This window comes from Stegostoma tigrinum, chromosome 22 (assembly GCF_030684315.1).
Source record: "Stegostoma tigrinum isolate sSteTig4 chromosome 22, sSteTig4.hap1, whole genome shotgun sequence".
Classification (NCBI taxonomy): Eukaryota; Metazoa; Chordata; class Chondrichthyes; order Orectolobiformes; family Stegostomatidae; genus Stegostoma; species Stegostoma tigrinum.
In genome coordinates this window covers 37,316,876-37,341,421 of record NC_081375.1, presented here as the reverse complement: position 1 = coordinate 37,341,421, position 24,546 = coordinate 37,316,876, and the positions used below count along the sequence as shown (strand labels likewise).

Genomic DNA, 24,546 nt, shown 5'->3' with positions numbered 1-24,546 from the left:
TGTCTGGAAATCTCTTGACCTTGGGTTGCTCCTGTGCCAAATTAAACTGATTCTCACGGATGGTGATCTCTACAGATTCTACGGTTTGTGAATGACTGCATTGATGTTTCCCAGTTTTGATCTCTTCTGTTTGCATACAAGAAACTCAGCCTGTTGCCAAAACAAAGGTGATGTATTAACCCAGATCTTGTCAGTCAAATAGTCCATTCCTATGTACAGTAAAGGAAAACCTCTCGAATTTATTGAACACTTACCATTCTTCAGGAATCACCTCTCTCAAAAGGCTACCACTGACCGGAAGATTTCAGCATCAGATCGGGTGTGCCAGCTATGCCTTATACCAGCTATGGTTACAAGTCACTCAACAACAATGAAATTAAGCGTCAATAAAACCTCTAGTGCATGGAGTATCAACATAACACAGCTTTGCTGCAGTGAGACCTGTGTATCAGTAATATGCAAAAACAGTGGAAAAATTCTGTAAGCAATTGTTGTACCATATCCTCCAGATCCAAAAGCAGAACTGTCGACCAAATGCTAGAACTTAATTTCTGATTAAGTGCTAAAGTGAACTCAAGGTGACTTTGTACTATAGGAGTTGATTTAATGTAGCCAAACTTTGACATTGCACCATAAACCTCAGTATTCTTGATGCAGCTAATCTCCTGCTACAGGCTACTGCTGTCTCTCTCTCGCTCTCTCTCTCGCTCTCTCTCTCTCGCTCTCTCTCTCTCGCTCTCTCTCTCTCTCTCGACTATACCAAACAAACTAAGAAGTTATTAGGGACATCCAAGAAGGTGCAAGCCTGTCGATTTGATATCAGTGGTGGGTAAGGTTTTAGAAACAATAATAGGAGAAAACAACCTGCAGACACTTTGAGGTTTCAATTAATTACGGAGAACCAGCATAAGTTTGTAAAATTTGTGTCTGCATCTAGTCTGATACAACAGGAAAAGTTGATAAATGGAATGCAGAGATAATTATCCATACAGATTTTAAGAAATGTTTTTATAAAGTTGCACATTGAAGGCTGGTTAACGAAACTGAGGCTCATGAAAAAAGGAGGGATCAGTGCAAGCTTGGGTAACAGAATCGTACAACAATGAGAAATGATAAATGGATGCATTTCAGTCTGAGGGATGTTTTTATTTGTGAAGTTCTGCAATCATAGTACTTTACTTTTATTTAAAGACCATTGTTTATTTGATATATGAATGATTTGGATATTGGAATTCAGAGTACATTCTAAAATTTACCTGTGATACCAAACTTGGAGGTTTTGCTGAACCAGGGATGCCCAAACAACTGAAACAGGACACAAGCCAGAAAAATAGGCAGACAGTTAACAGAAATACAGAGAAGTGTGAGGTGATTAATTTTGACTGGACAAATAGGGCGAGGCAATATAAACTTAATTACCAGTACTACAGAGTGTGCAGGGACCTGAGAATTCATACGCATACACCTTTTGAAGGTGGAAAGAAGTATTGAGAGAATGCTTATCAAAGCATACGAGATGTTTATGAGTAGAGGTATTGAGTACAAAAGTAGAGAAGTCATGCTGAACCATTATGAAGTTCTCGTAAGACTACAACTGGAGAATGGCAACCCATTCCGATATCTATACTTTAAGAGGGATATAAATGTTGTTTTGAAGGCACAGAAAGTTTACCAGAACAATTTCAGGATAATTGAACTTAACAACAAGGTTATTGGAGAACCTGGAGTTTGAGAAAACTACCAAAGCTTACTTGATTATACTTTCTCACACTCTCCAACCTGAAAGAACTTCATTCATTCTCCCAGATCCCCCCATCTTCATTATATCAGTTTTTGACGATGCCTTGTATGGCTTCCGTTTCTGAGACATCCTCTTTGTTTATTTCTGTGAGGATCCATCCCATCCCCACCATGGTTTCCAGGGCCTTAACCCTTCCCTGCCCTCCCAGGACCATAGTAGGATTCTGCTTCTACTCACCTTTCATTCCACCAGCCCCATATTCCATTGATCATTTTCTGCCAATTCTACCACCTTCAGCTTCACGCATCACCAATGTCTTCACTTCACTGTCTTCCTCCTTTCAGTATTCCAAAGGTACAGTTCATTCCATTATACATCAGACGTCCAAAGGACCGTCCCAGAATCACTGAATTGTTACAGCCAAAGAAGGCAATTTGGCCTCACGTGATCTATTACATGGTCCCAATCTCCTGCATTTTCCCATATCCCTCACACCATCTGTATCCAAATGATCATCCAATGGCCTCAGTCAAACCTGCCTCCACCACATTTCTAGGAAGTGAATTCCATACCCAAACAAATCACTGCGAAAAGGTTTTTTTTTCTTACATCACCTTTGCTTCATTTGTACATCACTTTAAATCTATGTCCTCTGGTTTTTTTTTTATTTTACAAGTGGGAACAGCTTCTCCTCATCCAATCTATCCAGTCTGCGCATTATTTTAAAAACCTGTATCAAATTTTCTTTTAACCTTCCTCTTTCCAAGGAGAACAGTCCCAACTTCTTCAATCTATCCTTATAACTGAAATTTGTCATTCCTGGACAGTTGAATATTGTTTCTGCACTCTCCCCACTGCATCCATATCCTTTCACCCACAGCTATATACAGCAGTCCAGCTCAGGTGTAACAAGTATCTTTTTCAAGTTCAACGTCAGGTCTTTGCTCTTGTACTGTATGACCCTATTAATAAAGCCAAGAACACTGTATGCTTTACTTATTAATCTCTCCAACCAGCCCGCCACCTTCAATGGTCTGTACATACAAACACCCAGGTCCCTCTGTTCCTGCACCCCCTACTTTGTACTATCTTTCAATGTTTCTCTGGTCAAAGTGCATCACTTCACAATTCTCATTTCTAAGGACGTTCCTATGCATACATCATTTAATACTTGTTTATTTACTTCTCTCTCCTTACCATCCAAGGCCTCAAACATACCATTCAGCCATTAAGTAATTTATATATACTACTTTCAATCTAATCCTCTGTATTCACTGCTCACAATGTGGTTTTCTGCACTTTGGGAAGACCAAACACAGTTAGTTAACTGATTTACAGAATATGTCCATTTTGTCTCAGAATGATCCGATTCATGTCATTTGTTTCTTTTCTTGCCATATTGCTGGCCCCTATAGCTCTGGAAGACTAACTCTTCTGACATTGAATTTTCTCTGACTTTCACCCTGATTTAAGGTTTTGGGCAACAGATGCAAGTCGAATGTGACAAAGGAGCTTTTTTTTATGCTGCAAATGCTGGTTGCCTATGAAGTTGATGGAATTGGAGATGATTAATGCTTTCAAAAATAAATAGCATGCACCTTTGAAAGAACATCCAGTCTATGGAAGTGCCGTAGGAGAGTGAGACTGATGTGACAGCTATGTAGAGTGCTAGAATGGACTCTGTGACCCTAATGTTTCCTCCTATTGTAAGAATTCTGTAACTCTGTGAATGCATTTGAGAAATGCCTGTTTGAAGCTAATCTGGTGCTTACCTGTCACAAAGGCACATATGATGTCCTTCAACATGCAGAAGGCCATCGGAAAGCTCCTGATAATAAAAAAAATTTAAGAAACAGAAAAAGGAGATAACAAGGTGTGGAGCTGGATGAACACTGCAGGCCAGGCAGCATCAGAGGAGCAGGAAGGCTGACATTTTGGGCCTAGACCCTTCTTCAGAAATGGGGGAGGGGAAGGGAGTTCTGAAATAAATAGGGAGAGAGGGGGAGGTGGATAGAAGATGGATAGAGAAGAAGATGGGTGCAGAGGAGACAGACAGGTCAAAGAGGCGGGGATGGAGCCAGTAAAGGTGAGTGTAGGTGGGGAGTTAGGGAGGACGCACAGGTCAAAGGGGCGGGATAAGGTTAGTAGGTAGGAGATGCGGGTGGGGCTTTAGGTGAGAGGTGGCAATAGGTTAGGGAGGCAAGGATGAGCTGGGCTGGTTTTGGGATGCGTTTGGGGAGGTGGGGTGTAGATTTTGAAGCTTGTGAAGTCCACATTGATACCATTGGGCTGCAAGGTTCCCAAGTGGAATATGAGGTGATGTTCCTGCAACCTTCGAGTGGCATCTTTGTGGCACCGCAGGAGGCCCAGGATGGACATGTCAGCTAAGGAGTGGGACAGGGAGTTGAAATGGATCGCGAATAGTTGAAATGGGAGATGCAGTTGTTTAGTGTGAACCGAGCATAGGTGTTCTGCAGGGTTTCCCTGATATAGAGAAGGCCACAACAGGAACAGCGGATACAGTATACTACATTAGCAGATGTGCAGGTGAACATCGGCTTGATGTGGGAAGCCTTGGGGCCTGGGATGGGGGTGAGGGGAGACGTGTAGGGGCAAGTGTAGCACTTCCTGCGGTTGCAGGGAAAAGTGCCGGGTGTGATGGGACTGAAGGGGAGTGTGGAGCAGACAAGGGAGTCACAGAGAGAATGGTCCCTCCGGAAAGCAGATAAGGGTGGGGAGGGAAAAATGTCTTTGGTGGTGGGGTCGGATTGTAGATGGCGGAAGTGTTGGAGTATGATGCATTGGATCCGGAGGTTGGTGGGGTGGTACGTGAGGACGTGGGGGATTCTGTTTTGGTTGTTATTGCCGGGAGGAGGTGTGAGGGATGAGTTGTGGGAAATGCGGGAGACATGGTCGAGGGCGTTCTCCACCACTGAGGGGGGGAGATTGCGGTCCTTGACAAACAAGGACATCTGAGATGTACTAGAGTGGAATGCCTCATCCTGGGAGCAGATGCAGCGGAGGCAAAGGAATTGGGACTAGGGAATGGCATTTTTGCAGGAGGGTGGGTGGGAGGAGGTGTATTCTAGGTAGCTGTGAGGGTCAGTGGGCTTGAAATGGATATCGATTTCCAGGTGGCTACCAGAGATGGAAATAGAGAGGTCCAGGAAGGAGAGAGAGGTATCAGAGATGGTCCAGGTGAACTTAAGGTTGGGGTTAAAGGTGTTGGTGAAGTGGATGAACTGTTCAAGCTCCTCGAGGGAGCACGTGGCAGCGAAACAGAAAGTTGTGACTGTGGATAGGAAGTGCCTTGAATAAGTAACTGTCGAATGGGTTGAAGTGGAGTGCGGTTGTGTGGTGTATCCCTGTGAATAGCAATTGACCAATGTATCACTATAACTTAGATTTAAGGAAAATTCTCAAATTGTAGACAATAAAGGGATGATAGCAATTGAAATGTAGGGAATAAGCCAGTGAACTATAAATTATGTTCGATGAAATTCACAATTGTCACTTGCTCTGGGGATTAGATCTGCGTGTGAGATCCTGATGCTGTTCTTTGTTCTTTATATCACAAGTATGACAGGGTTAATCTTTGACGTAAAATTGTCTTAGAGCTCAGAATTGTCTGCTGTTGTTGGTTAACCTTGTCTGAGCCACTTTGAGGACTCTCATTTTGGAAAATGTTGATTTTTTAAAAAAATAAATGCACTGTAATGTTACTGTCATTTCTGATCGTGTTTCAACAAAGCTCTTGTAATCAAGCATATTAGAGAATTCAAGAGTAGTGGGTTTTGCAATCCTTCAGAATTGTTACCTATTCTTTTCTTCTCCATGTGTTTTCCACTTCAGGAAGAACTTGAGAAGAAAGAAAAGATGACCATAATCGACCAGCTCCTGAACGAGGTGATTGATGGAGTGCGCACTCCACAGCGATCCCAATCTCCTGTTGAAATTCCATTAATTGAGCAAGAGGTCTTTGAGATGAAGAACCCCAATGTATGCATCTGGTAACTCAAATTAACGTGAATTGCCAACTGTATTTTCAGGTTGAACGTGTTGAATGTTCTTCACAAAAGTTTAGAACAGAAACTGTTAGTTATAACTATGGTACATACAGATAAAAAGTTGATAGTTATACTAACGTACATAATAAAATTTTATGTTCCCAGTGAATTGGAAGACATATGATAAAGGCATGTTCTGCTCAAAAAAACATCAGTCTAAAAAGTTAATTCTGCTTCTCTCTGCACAAAAGCTGCCTCACTTAAGTATTTTCAGCATAGTTGACTTGTATTCTACAGGAATGAATGTTATCACAAACTGGTATAGCACATTTTTATTTAGTATGTTTAATTTAAAGTCATAGCGCAGAATACTTTTTCTGTCAAAAGACAGAGAGAGAGTTGATGGGATGATGCGATGATGCAAGTGGAACAAACAGAAGGTGAAAATTGGAACCAATGTGTTTCCAGAGCAGACTTGTTCTAATCAAATGTGTTTTTCTGACAAAATCTGAGTAATACGCAACAGAATTTCAATACATAGTCCAGGGCCCCAATGTTATGTTAATTTCTAGTTGCCAGCACCAACCATGCAATGTGTATGAGTTGCCATTTTGTTGTTATTGTTGACAGCTTTCAATTTCATGAGATCATAGTTTGCACGGTGGTGGCCAAGGCTGTCTCACTGTCCAATTAGAAATGGTAGATGCAAGTGGAGGTGGGATTGAAGTACTGGTTAGCCCTATTTAACATGGAAGCCATTGTTAGTGTTACCATTTGGCCAAGGATCATTGGAGGATGCTGAGCAAAGGGCAATGCAAAAGAAGAATCCTTCAGCCAGGGCAATACCAACAACCTGTTGCAGTGCCACCACCACCCTCACCAGACGCCACACTGCTGGTGTTACCAAAGGAGGTGACAGATAGAAGAAGTATCCTGCTGCTTGCCAGTAACAACAGAAAGCCTGCAAAGACTCACCAAGAGAGCATGGAGAAAGGTGAATCAGGAAGTCAAGAGCAGAGAAGTGCTCAAGAGCAGCGTGGTACAGTGTCTTTATGTTTCAGGGACCTTCACAGCTCTGGTGAGTACAAATATTTTATACAGGTATAAAAAAGAAAACATTCCTCAGGGTGCAATAGATTCTTCTGAACAAGGATTGAAGTGTCCAGCAGCCGTTGTAACAAATAAGCATAGGTCAGAACAGATTGCACGCTGGAATGCAGACTGCTGCAATGTGTGGTAAGGAAGAGAGGCATTGTGCTCATGACATCATTCTTCACCCTGCAGGCCAAACAGGAATTGAGAATAAATATGTGAAAGTATGCCTGGATCAAGAGGTGCCACACCTAACATTGCTGATGTATTTTATCGAGCTGGCCCTTGATCTAGACAGAATGGCTGTGCTTGGAAGAAAATGGTCCGTCGTGGACAAGATGAAAGCATCTCAACATCTTCATGTCTAGGAGATGGTTAACTTTGCTCCCTGTGCAATAATTCATCAATTCCTAAGCTGACATTTCATTTTGCACTTAGCATCATGAGTACCTGTCAAATATTCCATTCTCTCATGACCTCCTCATGTATGTCTCCCTCAGGGTCAGCCGTAGAGGAGTAACAGCCCACACAACACTCATAAGATCACTATGAATCAGAAGAGAACACCACCCTGGAGCTCACACTATCACATTTTATTTACACACCACCAATGCAGATATCCACACCTCTGCGAGTGTTATAAGAGAGGTGGCACAGAATGAAGCACGTGCCCTGTCAGAGTGGGAGGATTTGTGACAGGGCAGAATGGGCTGTAGCCAGATCCCCTGGAGAATGAAGAACAGACTCCAGGCTTCTCATGAGGGTGCGGGTGCAGTGCCTCAGGCAGCTCTGCCTGAAGAATCTGTGTGAGATATGTGTCCAAGTTGAACTTGCCCAAGTAAATTAGAGTCAAGGAATAAGAATCGAGGAATCTAGTCACCTCATGTGCTTTACAATGATTCCGTGCACAAGGTCCATAAGATTCTTTACTGAGAAAGTGGTCAGTTTCATATTTATGACAGCACTCTCAAGTGCATGCAGGAACAGTGTTGGCACGCACAGAAGGCACGCTGTACTCTGTGGCATCTATTGTCCAGTGTCACAAATGCCTTAATGAAGCATGGGATAGACACCAGCTATGCTTCAGTGATCAAGGGTTCCATGAGATGGCTGAGGTGTCAACATGGAAATGACGGGGCCACCCCACTCTCATAAAGTTTCTCATCCACATCCATCTTCAGTGGTACATGTGATGGGCAAATGTTCTTTGACAGAAACTGCCCCAAGGTGATGCCAATGCAGCAAGCTTTGGAATGCCTTCTGCCCAGGCACCACCACTGAAATCCAGAGGCAACATTTCAAAGGAGTGGCTGTAAATGCAGGTTTCTGTGTTCAGAAGTGTGGCTGTGAGCACAGACCGCCATGTCATGAGGCGTGCCTATGAGTGCAGGCTACCATGTCAGTAGGATTGAATGTGAGTCAGCTGCCTTATCAGTGGTGGCTCTTCATGCGTCACTTGGATCTCTTATGTAAATATATGATGTGTATGCTAGGAAATTATTTGGGCTAAGCCAGATTTAGTGTTTCTTTTATGTTGGTGACAAACAGGAGAACAGTAAGTGTAGTTTTTACAGCATGGTAAAAGGTCATTCATCCTATTACGTCCTCACTGATAATGAAGCATCTATCTGTGCTAAAACCATTCTCCAGCACTTGGCCAGTAGCCTCATATGCTGTGGCGATTCAAATACTCATCTAAATAGTTTTCCAATGTCTTGAGGGTTTCCACCTTTATCACCCTTTTAGGCAGTGAGCTCCAGACACTACACTCTAGGTGGAAAAGGTTTTCCTCAAATCCGCTCCAAACCTCCTGCTACTTACCTGAAAAATGTGCTGATTTTTGACTCCTCTAGTAGTAGGAAATGTTTCTCTCTACCTACCCTATCTATGCCCCTCATAACTTTGTACATTGCAATCAGGTCCCTCATCAGCCTTCTCTGCTCGAAATAAAACAAACCCAGCCAATCTAGACTCTCTTCACAGCTTAATCACAGGAGCCAAGGCATCCTCATGGTGAATCTCCTCTGCACCCTGTCTAATACAATAACATTCTTCCTTTAGCAATCAGAACTACATGCAGTACTCCAGCTATGGTCTAATTAATGTTTTATACAGTTCCATCATAACATCCTTGTTCTTGTATTCAATGCTTTGACTAATAAAGGCAAGTATCCAAGATATCTTCTTAACCACCTTATCTACCTGTAATGCTGCCATAAAAGATCTATGACATGCACCCAAAGACCCTCTGAGCCTCTGTCCTTCCTAGGGTCCTGTCTTCAACATGTAACGCCCCTGCTTCATTAGTCCTCCCAAAAAGCAGCACCTCTCACTTTTCAGAATTAAATTCCATGCCACTGTTAAACTGCTACTGACTAGCCCATCTATAAAGCCTTGAAGTCTGAGGCTTTTTCTCTCACTATTTACTACACCATCAATTTTTGTGTCTACAAACTTACTAATCATATCTCCTACTGTTACATCTGGGTCATTACTGTACATTACGGACAACAAGGGACTCAGCACTGAACCTTATGGTATGGCACTGGACAACGACTTACAGTGACACAAAGACCTTCAACCATCACCCTCTATTTCCTGCCGCAAAGTGATTTTTTTGATCCAGTTTGCCAAATTATCTTGGGCTCTTCTTAATCAGTCTGCGTGTGAGACCTTGTCAAAAGCCAAACAGAGGTCCATGTAGACTACATCAACTGCACCATCCTACCGTACACACTAGTCACCTCCTGAGAAAATTCAATTAAATTTGTCAGACATAATCTTCCCCCTAAAAAATGTTTCTAACACTCCCTCCCTCATGGGCAACTTAATGTATTCTTCCTTAACCATTCTTCCATTACGGGCCAGTGAAAGCCATAAGCAGAAGGAATTGAACACACCCCTCCAATCTTGCTGTCCTTCACAAAATGCCTTTGCAAGATTGCAGAGACATGAGAGATACTTCTTCTCACACCGCACATCAGGTAAGCTGTGAATGAGGGCTTTTCCTGAATCTTTCATCTTCAGTGTTCTTTCTTGGTTCTGATGATGCATCAAATCTGTTCCTTATGGGTACTTTCTAGACGTTTTTCCAATCAATTTGTTCAGAGGTGTTATTATGCATCCCTGGAGCAGGAGGGACTAGAACCCAGTCTTTATCGCTCAGAGGTGGGAACACTATCACTTGGTAACCTACTCCTCATAAATAACAATCAAAACTGGTTCTTTAACAAACTAATAACAAGTTATTTAAAGGACTTAACAGACCATTTCCACGGTTCAGAAAGCACATCCCTTGCTACTGCCACTGCTGCTACCTTTCATACTCCATGTATGTGGTTTCATCGTTGGTTTTCCCTCAGAAATGAATAATAGTAATCACACTGTGTGCCATTGAAGCGATGTCCCTTATGAAAGATGTCTATACAGACAGCCTGCTGTTTTCTGCCAGAGATGTTATAAATGATGATTCATACTCCTCGATGGGTTTCTGCTGATATCCTATCAAAGTAACAGGCATAGCATTACATTGCTAACATTACAAGGCTTACATTGAAATCCACCTTCCCTTGACTATCTGACAGTAACAAGGTCCGACCGTTATGTGTAATAAGAATGGAAAATGCTGGAAATGCTTAGTAGGGCAGGCAGCATTTGTGGAGAAAGAGTGTGAACATTTCAGGTCGATGGATTCTCCCCTCTTCTAAGGCTTAAAATGTACTAGACAGGTTTCTCTTCAGTTCTGTTTAAGATTAATTGATCTGAAATATCTGCTCTCTTTCTCTACAGAAATACTAACTGATTTGTTTCAGATTTCAAGAATCTACAGTGTTTTGCTCTGTCCATTGTCAAGTAATTTACTGCCAATACTCACTACCTTGGCTCCCTCGGGGAAAGAGGAAGAGGAGGGAGTGATAAGGCAAATAAAATGTGAATGAATTCCTCCAAAAACAGAACCTATTCTGATAATAATGCATTGAAGGATTTGCCAGAGAATCTGGCTGACCAGAATTTCTGTTTACCTCTTCTGCAGCTGCATTACAAGTATGTCATTGTGCAAAGCCTCAAAGAATTATGGAAACTATGCTTCACACACAATAAGTTAGATGCGGACACAACAAGCAAAAGCCAACCCAGAGGTAGTAACATTCCTCCTTACACAGGGCCCAAAGACAAGACCCAAACTCCTGCCAAGTATATGAATCATCTGGATAGTACAATGTACAATGATAAAAGCACACCCACTAAACGTCCATCATTTGATGAAACGGAGGAGTCCTCCAAGCTGAAGGCACGTTCTCATGGCAAGGCAACTTCTCACCGTATGGAAGATCCAGAGCAAACGAAGCACCATGATAAAAGGACACCAACCAACAAAACTCCATCAACTGATGAAGCAGATGACCATCCCAAGCACAAGACCCGTACCCATGGAAAGGCATCTTCTCATCAGTCACAACATCAAGACACATCACCTGTCAGAGCTAATGATTCAGAAAAGCAAAGCAAGGAAAAGACCCGTTCCCATGGCAGGAGATCTGCTCGCCACTTGGAGCCAGTAGAGAATGTAAAAGCTCCCAAAGCAGTAATACCAATCAAGAAAGCTCCACCACCTGATGAATCCGAACCTGAGTGGGACTTGTCAATCGACTCTTTTAGAAAGGTATAGTTCTGTTTTGCTGTTGTTTCTTGTGAATCTTCAGTGATTTTGATTTTAAGTACAAAATAATGTACTTTGTTTACAGGGATTAAGAACTAGATGAAATCACTGTGTTTCACTTATTTGTTTTGCAGATGTGCGAGTTACCTATTGTCTAAATTTGTTTTCTCTGGAGGCATTGGCCACCTTGACCCAGGACAAGGTGGTACATTAGAATCCAATAACTAGAGGGCATGCTCCACTCAGGTTGCAGGAGCACCATGCTGTGCTTGGACAGGGAACCTGTATTTTTTGTTCATGCCCCAGCATGTCATACCAAAGGGGCAGTTAGGGGCAGTTTCCCAGCCCTGAAGAACACTGGTCAACATATTGGGAACTTGCGACAATCCAGCAGTATTCATGGTCTATTTTTTGATGCTGCCCACAAATTCCTCATGAAATGCAATAACCACTAACTTCCCACATCCTGGATATATTTTTGTGTCTCATTTTCTGGAGTTTTGTAATCTTTTTGACCTAGTTTTCAAACTATCTGTCTTGAAGACAAGATTGTTATAGGAACCATTCTTCTATGTGTGAGCCTAAGTACAGAGGGATTCATGATGCTTCAGTGCATCAGGTTCCCTGTTCCCCAGATCATGCAGCCACTGTGTACAAGTAGTGGTGGCAATGTTATGGGCACTGGTATCTGTCTGCAGATAATGCACAAGGCTTTTTCGGCAGATAGGGACAAACAGTTTAAACTAGGATCACTGCTGTAATCACATATCTTCCTGTTTGGAATTAACCACAATTTTAAAAAAAACTACTCACTGTACTCCACATAACTTACCCAATGCCCATGGTCTTTTAATGCCTCCTAATGCTGACAGGTGGCCCATTGTTGGCATCTCCTGGCTAGACTTTCCAGCCTCATTCTCCTCACAAAATGAAAGCACATCAAATGACAAAAAAAAAACTTTAAAGGAACTACCCTCTTGTTAGCAGTAAGGTATGGTACCTTACAGGATCCTTGTCATCAGATTCTGAAAGCTGATACTCTTTCAGTGTCAAACCTAGCTGTTCCTGTCTTTGCTCTTAGTTCAAATAAATATCCAATATGAAGGACAGATAGACATTTCTCTACAGCAGAAGGTTGTTGAGGCCAAGTCATTGAATATGTTTTTTACCAAAAAAAAGGCTCTCTAGAGGCTCGAAGTGTCAAAGGATATGGGAAGACAGTGAGTTTATGTTGTTGAGGTAGAAAATTGGCCATGATCATTTTGAATGATGAAGTGGGCTTGATGGGCTAGATGGCCTACTTCTGTTCCCACGTTTCTATGGTCTCCTATTATATGCAGTACCTGTATTTATCTCAGTTTTTAAGTATGACGTTCCCTTCATCTGATGTGATCCTGTTGATGTTGAGCTTTCAGGCTTTATACTTTATGAAAGTGGCAAACTAATCCCTTCCTACTTCCTGATGTCAGGTTCTGTTGGCTAATACTCATAGGATAAACCTACCATCCTCATCCAATGTCCTGTTCTTGGCGTAGGATATTTACTTAAACCAAGGATGAAATACGGGAAGAGCCAGGCTTGACTGTCAATAAGTGTCAATGCTCATGATCCAACAACATAAATCTCATGCAGCATCAGGCCTGACTGTTAATATGAGAGCAGTTTCCTGCGATTCTGCATACATAGCTCTTACTGTGAGGAGTATGAGGCTTGGAATTTTACCCAGGAGATTTAAAGGCTAGGGAAGAGGCTGATTCGTGAAAAAATATTTCCAGGGATTTTGGTAAAGTGCAGGACGTTAAAACCGATTGAATAACTTCTTCTGCGAGTTAGCACAGGCAAAATGCTTTAAATGGTCTTTCCTGTGCTGCATATAAACAGCAAGAGTGTTGTTCTAAGTTCTTCATAGTATAAGTGACATCATACCTTTGCCAATGGCGTCAGTGAAACTTCCATTTTTTTGGCTGGTTCAGCTGGACCAGTTTATTGGATGTAGAAGTGTCAGTGTTGGTCTGGGGTGGACAAAGTTAGAACTCACATGACACTGGGTTATATTCAACAGGTTTATTTGAAGTCACAAGCTTTCGGAGTTCTGCTTCTTCAGGTGAGGTCCTTCATATAAACCTGTTGGACTATAATCTGGCGTTGCATGCCTTCCAGCTTGATCTGGTGCTTTTTTTATTCTTGTCTATGAATAATAATCAAGCAATGTTAAGAAAAATCCAAAGCTGATTCACAAAGTGAACATTGCAACATTTGAGTAAACTGTACTTATACTACCCAAGATTTACTCATGCAATTGCTTTGAAGGGTCCACTGCTTTTTGTCACTTGTATAAATGATTTGAATGTGAACAGAAGAGGTATGGTTAGTAATTTTGCAGATGACACTAAAATTGGAGGTGTAGTGGACAGCAAAGAAGGTTACTTCAGAGTACAATGGGATCTTGATCACATGGGCCAAAGAGCCAAGGAGTGGCAGATAGAGTTTAATTTAGGTAAATGCGAAGTGCTACATTTTGTAAAAGTTAATCAGGACAGGACCAATACACTTAATGGTAAGGTCCTGGGAAGTGTTGCTGAACAAAGAGCAAAAGAGAACAAAGTCCTGGAGTACACGTTCATAATTCCTTGAAAATGGAGTCACAGGTAGAAAGGATAGTAAAGAAGGAGTTTGGTATGCTTGCCTTTATTAGTCAGTGTATTGAGTATAGGAGTTGGGAAATCGTGTTGCAGCTGTACAGCACATTGGTTAGGCCACTTCTGGAATACTATGTTCAATTCTGGACTACCTGTCATTGGAAGGGTTTGGTAAAGATTTATAAGGATGTTGTCAGGGGTTGGAGGGCTTGAGCTATAGGGAGAGGCTGAATAGGCTGGAACTATTTTCCCTGGAGTGTCGGAAGCTGAGGGGTGACCTTACAGAGGTTTATAAAATCATAAGGGGCATGGATAGGATAAATAGGCAAGGTCTTTTCCACAGGGTAGGGGAATGCAAAAGTAGACAGCATAGGTTTAAGGTGAGAGAGGAAAGATATAAAAGGGACTTAAGGGGCAATTTTGTTCATGCCGATGGTGGTGTGTGTATGGAATGAGTTGCCAGAGAAAGTGGTGGAGGCTGGTACGATTATAAAATTTAAAAGGCATCTGGATGGTTATATGAATTGGACAGCTTTTGAGGGATATAGGCGAAATGCAGGCAAATGGGTCTGGATTAATGCAGGATATCTAGTCAGCATGGACAAGTTGGACCAAAGCGTCTGTTTCCATGCTGTATCTCTCTATGGCTCTATGTCTCTATTAGCTGTGTTCACATCTCACCAATCAGTATTTTATATTCGATCTTTGTGGATGCCATTTCCATTGTTTTTAATTATAAGTCAGTTTGGTGCAAAATGGAATTCATACAATAATTGGAGCACTTGAATTGGAAGCTATGCATTAATAAGAGAGGCAGTTTTTTCGATGAGACTCTCTTTGTTTATAATGTGTTCCTGCATCAGGATGTGCTAACATTGCTGGTGAGTGAGAAACAAAAGGATAAGGCTCTGGAAATGCTCAACTTGAAAGTGCTTGAACTCAGCACAACAGCAATCAGTCTGCAAGAGAATATTTTCTACAAAGTACTGTAAGTGGAACTCCTTGAACTCATTATTCATTCTATTTTGTTTTAAATTGGTGGGCTTTTGATTAAATATGTACTAACCAAAAGACTGAATGCAACAGTTTCCCACTTGTAGCACCTTTATAGCATGGTCAGCTCAAAGTCAATTTACCAAAACACAAGCGATTTCATGCTTTAAGCATATGCTACTTTTGAGACTGCCTTCTTTCATGCTGGAGCCTTACCGTCAGAGTGGAATTATGGAGTAAAACAACACAAAAGGAGATCATTCAGCTCATGGTACCTGTGCCAACCCAATGAAAGTGCTATCTAATTCATCCCACTTTCCTTGCTCATCCTCACAGCCCTGAATTTCTCTCATCAAAATTTTCCTGAAATCCTTTTTAAAATTATTGCTTAGTCTGCTACCAAATTCCAGAGCTCACCAACATGCTGCACACAGCAAGGAAACTTTGATCCCACATTCTGGATAAAATTTAAACCCTGGTTCCAGACAGCACCGTTCATTAGCCCATTATTCTATCCTTTTCTCCAGTTAACATTATTTTTAGAACCTTTTTGTTGTCTAAGCATAGGAGAAGGCCATTCTGCCCCTCAAGACTGTTATGTAATTCAGATGGATCATGGTTAATCTGTATCTTAATCATGATTACCCACTTTTACATATTCCTGGTATAATTCCCCCGTAAAAACCTACCACAGTCTTTCACCTGGTATGTCCATAACAAAAGTAGGCACTATGGACTACATTGGCGTAGGAACAAAGAGACCAGATGGAGCTGATGGCAAATTTCTCAGCCACGCTGCCACCTGGAGTAGGAAACATGGCACTCTGTAAGGCAGCCATTGATTGTGCGTAATAGGCAGTGGAGGCATGTGAGCCACTCACAATGAATAGTGAAGTGTTACACATGAAACACTGTAACTGCAGATGTGATACAATATCTGATGGTTGGAGGGCAGCTTGAGAAGCCATATTACTGGGTCTCTTTGGGAAATGTAGAATGTGGAACATAACACGGTTCAAGGTATGGTGCTAGCAGAAGGAATAACCCATGGGTGCTTTGGGTATATAGTGGAGGAAGACCAACGGTGATGTATAATAGAATATCCCCTAGTTGGAATGGATACGGAATTATATGTTGATGGTTCACAGACGTGTTATGGTGGAAGCCCTAAAACAGAATATGCTGTAGTGACTGAACAGCATTTATATCAAAATAGTCGTGTATACAGCAGGTCTACTGTCTTGCTGCACTTTTTTACAAATGAACTGCTTCTCCATATTTCTTCTGCTACAGTTATCAGCTTTGGCAAGAAACAGTGGATAGGTTTGTTGGTTATTCGATGCATCTCAGGGAAATAATGGGACTGCCTGAAAAGGAGACTGAAGGCAGTGTCATCGTGGAAGAAACCCGTAAGTTCCAAGGAAAATTTGCTTCACTGGGCTCTTAGTGATTTTTTTAAACTCTCAAACTACAGGTAAAACTACTCTGTGTGTATTTCTGACATAACATGCAACAGTATCCATTGTCATCCTCTGCAAACTGCAGAAGTGTAGCTTAGTGCAGTGTTTCTGAAACTGGTGTCTGCAGACACCTACAGGTCATAGAATTTTACAGCATCTTGTCTGTGCTGGTCATCCCACATCTAAATACTCCAGTCCCAATTCCAGCACTTGGTCTATAGCTTTGTATGCTAGGGCACTTCAAGTGATCATCAAATGGGAGTAGATCAGTTTAGGATATCTGGTCGGCATGGACAAGTTGGATCGAAGGGTCTGTTTGCATGCTGCATAACTCCATCTAAATATTGTTATGGTTCCCACACTACCAACGTTTCAGGCATTGAGCTTCAGATACCCATCAACTTCTGCGTGAAAGAAGTCTTCCTTAAATCCCCTCTAAACCTTCTTTCCTTTATCATCTATGCCCCTGACTATTGATCCCTCTACTGAAAGGAAAAGTCTCTGCTTATCTATCTTTTCTATGCCCCTCAACATTTTGTACAACTCAATCAGGCCACCCCCTCAGCCTTCTCTGCTCTAAGAGAAACACCCCCAGCCTATCTAGGTTCTCTTCATAGCTGCAGTGCTCCATCTCAGGCAATATCCTGGTGAATTTTCTCTCCACTTCCCTTATGCCAACACATCCTTCCTATTGTCTGGTGACCAGAATTTGTACTCCAGCTTTGGCCTAATTAACGTCTTATAGAGCTCCATCACAACCTACCTGCTCTTGTATTTAGTATCTTAACTAATAAAGGCAAATATTCTATATGCCTTATTTACCATTTTATCCATTAGTCGGATCTGTGGACAGCGTACCAAGATCCCTCCAATTATTTTTATTTCCCAAGGTCCTATCCTTCATTGTTTGCTCCCTTGCCTTGTTACTTCTCCAAATAATGCACCACCTCATACTTATCAAGATTAAATTCTATTTGCCATTGTTCTGCCCACCTGACCAGCCTGTCTATATCATCCCGCAGTCTAAGGCTTTCCTTCTTGCTCTTTGTCACACTGACAAATTTTATGCCATCTGCGAACTTACTAATCATACCTCCTACATTTATGTTAAAAGCATTTATTTACACTATAAATGGCAAGGGACCTAGCACCAAACCTTGCAGTATGTTAGTAAACACGGGTTTCCTGTCAAAAAAATACTATTCAACCATCAACTTCTGCCTCCTGCCACCAAGCCAGTTTTGAATCCAGTTCGCCAAACTGTTGTGGATACCACAAGGTCTTACCTGCTTGACCAGTCTCCCATGACAAGACCTTGTCAAAAACCTTACTGAGGGACATATAGACTACATAATCCACATTTCTAGTCAGCTCCTCAAAAAAAAATCAAACTAATCTGTTAGATATGATCTCCACTTGACAAAGCCGTGCTGACTATTCTTAATTTTCCTTTCTTCTCCAAGTGGAGATTAGTTATGTCCCTTTAGAATTTTTGCCTACAGTTTACATACCACTTATGTGAGATTTGCTAGTCAAAAGTTCCCTGGTTTACTTTTACCATCTATCTTGAATAATGATTGACTGTCCTCCAACCCTCTAGCACCTCTCCTGTATCCATTTGAAAATTAATGTCAGGACCTCTGCAAACTCCTCCCTATCATTCCATAGCAGGCTGGGATATATCACATATTTGGAAGGGTTTAGCAAAGGGTGTTAACTCCCCAGGTTGTTGTCGAAAGGGGTGCATCTTGGTCAAGAATAAGCAGATAAAGATGGGCTTGGCATGAGCCTGGGTATTGAAGCACATTACAACTGTCACATCTGGGCTGACTATCTAACGTAGTAGGACAGTGCACATGGAGAGCCGAGAATGACACACAGACAGCATAGTACAGTCATACAGCAAGAAAATAGAGCCTACAATCCAACTAGTCCATGCCGACCAAGTCTCCCAAATTCAACAAGTCCCATTTGCCTGTGTTTGGCCTATGTCCCTCTAAATCTTTCCTATTCATGTGCCTGTCCAAATATCTTTTAATCAACAGGTAGACCCACAGTTACCAAGGTTGATGGTGAGCTGTAGATGAATTCAGCTGTGTATCAGAAATGGGAGATTGTTATGAATATTTTTTAAATTATAGATATAATTGTTAATCTCAAAAACTAACGTTATACAAGTTTTCCCAGGATGCAGTTTTTCCCTCATGGGTGATCCGTTGGAAACAGTTTCTTCAACCAGAAGTGTTTGAGAACCACTGACCAAGGTTGTGGGAAATACATGCTTAACATTTCCAGTTCCAAATATATACACTTCTCAATGCTGTGTTGACCTGAAGCTAAATATCATTTATGATTATGATTTTTATTGACCAAAGCTCAGGCAATGTCACTTGCCTGTTGACAAGATCAGGAATAAGTGTCCTTAAAATATCAGCATTCTGATAATTTATTCTGTTTGTCCAATTTTGCAAATTTTCCAGGAGATCAAATGTTAAAGAAATTCTCTACCCCAAATGGGCTGTACGTGCTCATTTGTTGAGTATGTTCTAACACTGAGGGAATGAGGTTACATTGCAGGAAGATAGAATTGAATTGGACAATTAGCCATGTTTGTGTTGAATGTTTGAGTAGGCTTGGAGGGCTGAATCGCTTTGTTCTAATTCAAGTTGTTGGCTGCAAACAAGAAATTTCCAGAAAATACTATGATGGCCTATCCTTTCAGCACACGCTCACTAAGGTAAAGCTGCATAGGTCATATCAGCTGATGCTCAATAGTGTTGGCCATATGTTATCTAGGTATTTGGAAATATGCTGTTTAACTGCTACAGTGAACTTGTTTAACCTGGCCCTTTGATATCATTCCAGCACATCTTTTTGCAGGTATATGGTCCAAGAAGGTTGTTCCTGATAAAGTGTTGCATTTATACTAGAACTTATATTTCTAAAGCACCTTTAACATAATAAAATGTAGCAAGGTGTTTTTCAAAGTATGATACTTGGCCACACAAGGAGATAGTAAACTTTAATAAGAGCTGCTTCAATACAGCAGCAGGAATGGAAACCTGATTGGAGACATTCAAATGTGGGGTACTGGGAAAGAGGGAGCAGGTAGAGGTGATAACATGTTCAAGGAGTTTGAAAAGAAAATGGAGCCTAGAGATGGGACAGTACAATGCTGGTGGGATCAAGGATTGGATTTTGAGGAGAGGGTGATAATGGCATATTTGATGGAGAGATAGACAGTCCCTGAAGGGAGAGAAATGTTTACTAATTCAACTAATGTGTGGGCCAAGAGGGAGTGTTGAGTGATGAACAATATAGTGCAAATGAGATCAAAGGGAACAGGAGATAGAGCTAGAGTTTACAGAGATAAGAAAGTGTAAGACTGGAGCAGTTTGATACATGGATGAGAATTTTGAAGTGTTCTTGGGCCAGCAACTAATTAGGTGAATGAGCTCATAAGTATTGTTTGAATGGAACTTGGATCAACTTAGAAATGGCCAGCAGAATTCTGGACAGCTCAATTTTGTAGAGTGTGAAGGATTAGAGACTAGCCAGAACAGCTTTTAAGGAGTTGTAAAAGGCACTATATAAATGAAATAGTTGTGATAAAATATTATTCATTCTTTAAATAAAATGTATTCTCCACAAACACAGCCACACAAGGCTGTGTAGTTCTGACAAATGGAGGCTGTAGTAAGTGTTTAACAAGAGTCAGTTAAGCTTCAGCTGGAAACAAACAGGTGAGTGAAGTGGGTCCTGACAGGTGATTCAGTAGAAGAGCAATATCTGGAGGATCCCTATGCAGAGTATCCTGCAATGTTGAGGTGTCAGTTTATTCAAGACAATTAGCTATTTTTATTATTGAGCAACTTAAATGAATGTCCAAGGTCATGATTCAAGAATTACTACCTATCAAAGAGTACGTAAAAAGTATGATCAGTGAATAAATATTAGGCCAGGTGGTGTCATGCTTGCTATTTTCTTGGGGAAAGTAATGAATAGCATACTTTATTAGGGAATGAGAGATATTTGTCTAAGTGGCACCACCAAGACATGATGACATCCTCTGCACGGCTAAGTCATAGATACAGGTCTTGGAGTTGGTTCTGAAATCGTTTGAGTATTCTTAATTTATGGGCTTTGATTAGGTGGAAGACATAACCAGTTTTGATACCTATGAGTTTAAGAACATGAACTATGTTAACAAGTAAACTGTGATCATCGCATACTTGCTGATTGTCGCATCAATTGTGTTTCAGCATATCAAACTGCCTTTTTACAGGTTTTGCTGTATAAATCCAATGTTGTTTAGAAATGATTGCCCCTGATTATTCTGGGTTGGTTAATAACGTTGGGAAAAGATTATTTCTCATCCAGAAATCTTTGGACAGGTTGGATACATGGAACCTGATGTTAAGAACATAAATTGTTAAAGAAAGAAAAGTCAAGAAGCCTATCTGTCTTACTATTTCAGAACCAGCGTACATTTTACCCTATCACAGACTGTATACATGCATTTGATCTCCAGTACCAAAGTCTACCTTATCAGCATATGCACCAATTAATTTTCTATATTCAAGGTTCCTTCAAAAGTACTTCCGAATTTTCAAATTTTCATATCCCGTTACATCTTGATGTGAGATTATCATGGCCTCACTTACCAGTGAGGGTCCTGTTCACATTGTTGTGGTTTCTGCCTATTACTACATCGTATGATTATTAGGTATTTTAAAGGGCATCAACATTTTGGTAGATGTCAGATTCATTTTACTAAATCCCTCTGTTGAGGACAAAGCGAATAACAATATACATTCCTCTGCACTTCACAAAAACATGGATGCCATTTTCTCTTCATAATTGAGAGCACTGAGACCTGAAAATATTTCTGTCACTTTTTTTTCTACTCATAGTGCATCACCCTCCTCTTAATGGTAGGACTCCTAGAACTCAATGCTAGTTCCACATATAATTTGTAAGGCATAAACATTTCTGTCAGCAGCAGGATATATGGCTTAGGGATAAGTGTATTTTCAGAGATTGAAACCAGTCTAGATAAATGGTAAATTATCGACACATACAAGATGATTGTGTAAAATCGGGACCAAGCAAATTTGATCTTACATGACACAGTCAAGTGTCAATTCTCATCACAAGCATTCCAGGTGGGATAAGCCAACTGGGGTTCATGGATCATTAAAGGTACTCAACGATTGATGGGCACATAACAAAGAGTAGCCAATTAACTAAGCAGGGAAGGAAAGAGATTTAACTGTAACTCTTCTATTTCTTTGTGAATTGGGCATTAGTCAAGGTGAGGGAGGTTGGGACTGACAATGGAACACTTTTAACTTTAGAACAATGGAATTTTCATCACTGAGGTAAAGCTTGTCTTACACTGATCTAATAATGTGTCTCAAACTCAATTTTGGAGGAAAGTCTCCTCATTGTGTCAGTTTCAATGAAATGTGGAGCTGAAGGAACACAGCAGGTCAGGCAGCATTAGAGGAGCAGGAAAGTCGACTTTTCAGGCTTACACCCTTTATCAGGACCAGGGAGGGGCAAGGAAGCTGGGAAATAAATAGAAGGGAGGCAGGGTGGGCATGGCGAAAGGTAGTTGCAGTGGTGATAGGTGAATGGGGCAGCATGGTGGCTCAGTGGTTGGCACTGCAGCCTCACAGTGCCAGGAACCGGGTTTGATTCCAGCCTCGGGCGAATGTCTGTGCAGAGTTTGCATTCTCTCAGTGTCTGCGTGGGTTTCCTCTGGGTGCTCTGATTTCCTCCCACAGTCCAAGATGTGTAGGCTAGGTGGATTGGCCATGCTAAATTGCCCGTAGTGTTCAGGGTGTGTGGGTTATAGGGAGATGGATCTGGATGGGATGCTGCAAGGGGCGGTGTGGACTTGTTGGGCCGAAGGGCCTGTTTCCAAACTGTAGGGAATCTAATCTAGTCTAATGCAGGTGGGGGTCATAGTGGGGATTGGTCAGTGGGAAGGATGGGACAGATAGGTGGGAAAGAAGATGGATGGGTAGTGTCAGTTCAAGGAGGCGGGGATGAGAGGGTGGGTTGGACATGGGATGAGGCCGCAAGTGGGAAGATTTTGAAACTGGTGAATTCTTCATTGAGCCTTCGAGCTTTGGGTTGCCAAGGCAGAGGGTGAGGTGGTGTTCCTCCACTTCTGCCACCTGCAATCCAACCCCACCACCAAAGAGATATTTCCCTCCCCACTCCTATCTGTCTTCTGTAGGGACCGCTCATTCAGCAACTCCCTTGTGCACTCCCCACCAGCACCACCACACCCGGCACTTTTCCCTGCAACTGCAGGAAGTGCTACATTAGCCCCTACACCTCCCCTCTCATCTTCATCCAATGCCCTAGACAAACTTTCCAAATCCAACAGGGATTCACCTGTATATCCTCCAACCTGTATCTGTTGCTCCTGATGTGGTGTCTTCTACATCTGTGAGACCAAGCACAGACTTGGTGACCAATTTGCAGAGTGTCTGCACTCTGTGCTCTATAATCAATAGCATCTTCCAGTTGCCAACCTTTTTACCTCCCCCTCCCACTGTCTTGGTGATATGTCCATCCTGGGCTGCATCCTTCAGTGTCACAGTGATGCCACATGTAAACTAGAGGAACACCACCTCATACTCTGCCTTGGGAGCCCAAAGCCCGAAGGCTCAATGAAGAAGTCACCAGTTTCAAAATCTTCCCACCTCCTAGCCGGTGGTTTTGAAATAGATGTCAGTGATGAGACAGTTATCACAGACAGAGACGGAGAGGTCCAGGAGGGGAGGGAGGTGTTGGAGATGGTCCAAGTGAATTTGAGGTTGGGAAGAAAGGTGTTGGTAAAGTCGATGAACTGTTCAGGCTTCTCATGGAAGCATCAGGCAGTCCTGATACAGTCATCAATATTTCAGAGGAAGAAGTAAGGGATGGTGCCAGTGTAACAGAGGGTGAGAGACTGTTCCATGTATCCTATGAGGAGGCACGCATAGCTTGGACTCATATGGGTGCCCAGAGCCACCCCTTTAGTCTTTAGGAAGTGGGAGGAGTTAAAGAAAAGGTGTTGAGGGTAAGGACAAGTTCCTTAAACGGATGAGGGTGTCACGGAGGGGGACTGGTTGGGCTTGCGGGAGAGGAAGAAGCAGAGGGCTTTTAAGCCATCTGTGTGGGGAATACAAGTGTACACGGATTGGAAGACCATGGTGAAGATGAAGTGTTAGAAGCAAGAAAATTGAAAGTCTTGGAGGAGGTGGAAGGCACAGGTAGTGTCCTGAACATAGGTGGAAATTTCCTGGCCTTGGGTGGGGGTGAAAAAAGCAGAGTAGAGGTAAGCGGAGATGAGTTCAATGGGGCAGGAGCAGACAGAGTCAGAGACAATGGGTCGACCAGGACAGTCAGGTTTGTGGATTCTGGGAAGGAGATATATTCAGGCGATATGGGAACAATAAGGTTGGAGACTGTGGGTAGGAGGTCTCCTGAGGTGATGAGGTTGTTAATGGTCTGGGAGATGATGGTTTGGTGATCGGGGTGGGGTCATACCACCACCACCCACCATCTCTTATCAGCAGTTTGATGGTGAGTTTGGGGTTGGAGCAGAGGGCTGAACATTCTGATGGGGAGAGGTTGGAGTGAGCGAGGTGGAAAGATTGAGACAATTAATGTGATGCCAGTTGGAGATGAAGAGGTCAAGGGAGGTAGGAGGCTGTGGGGTGGTGTCTAGGAGGATGAGCCTCATCCCATGTCCAAGCCTCCCTGTCAACCCCACCTCCTTGACCTGACACTACTAGTCCATCTTCACTCCTGCCTATCCGAGCCATCCTTCCCACTGACCAATCCCCACCATCCCCTACCTGCATCCACCTGTCACCATCCCACCTACCTTTCACCTTCACCAGCCCCACCCCCCTCCCTCTGTTTATTTCCCAGCTCCCTTCCCGATCCCCAG

At 42.2% G+C, this 24,546-nt stretch overlaps 1 protein-coding gene across 3 annotated transcripts in view; it reads left to right on the top strand.

The window, feature by feature from the left end:
• Positions 1 to 24,546, top strand: part of mycbpap (mycbp associated protein) — a 95,693-nt gene that overhangs the window by 50,345 nt on the left and 20,802 nt on the right. For 2 of the 3 annotated variants that reach the window (XM_059653783.1, XM_048555654.2), the window contains exons 14-17: positions 5,594 to 5,740; positions 10,874 to 11,503; positions 15,003 to 15,127; positions 16,426 to 16,541. In XM_059653783.1, the coding sequence (XP_059509766.1) occupies positions 5,594 to 5,740; positions 10,874 to 11,503; positions 15,003 to 15,127; positions 16,426 to 16,541 (1,018 nt within the window). Of the gene's footprint in view, positions 1 to 5,593; positions 5,741 to 10,873; positions 11,504 to 11,634; positions 11,746 to 15,002; positions 15,128 to 16,425; positions 16,542 to 24,546 lie in introns of those variants that run through there. The other variant, XM_059653784.1, reaches the window with a different exon arrangement.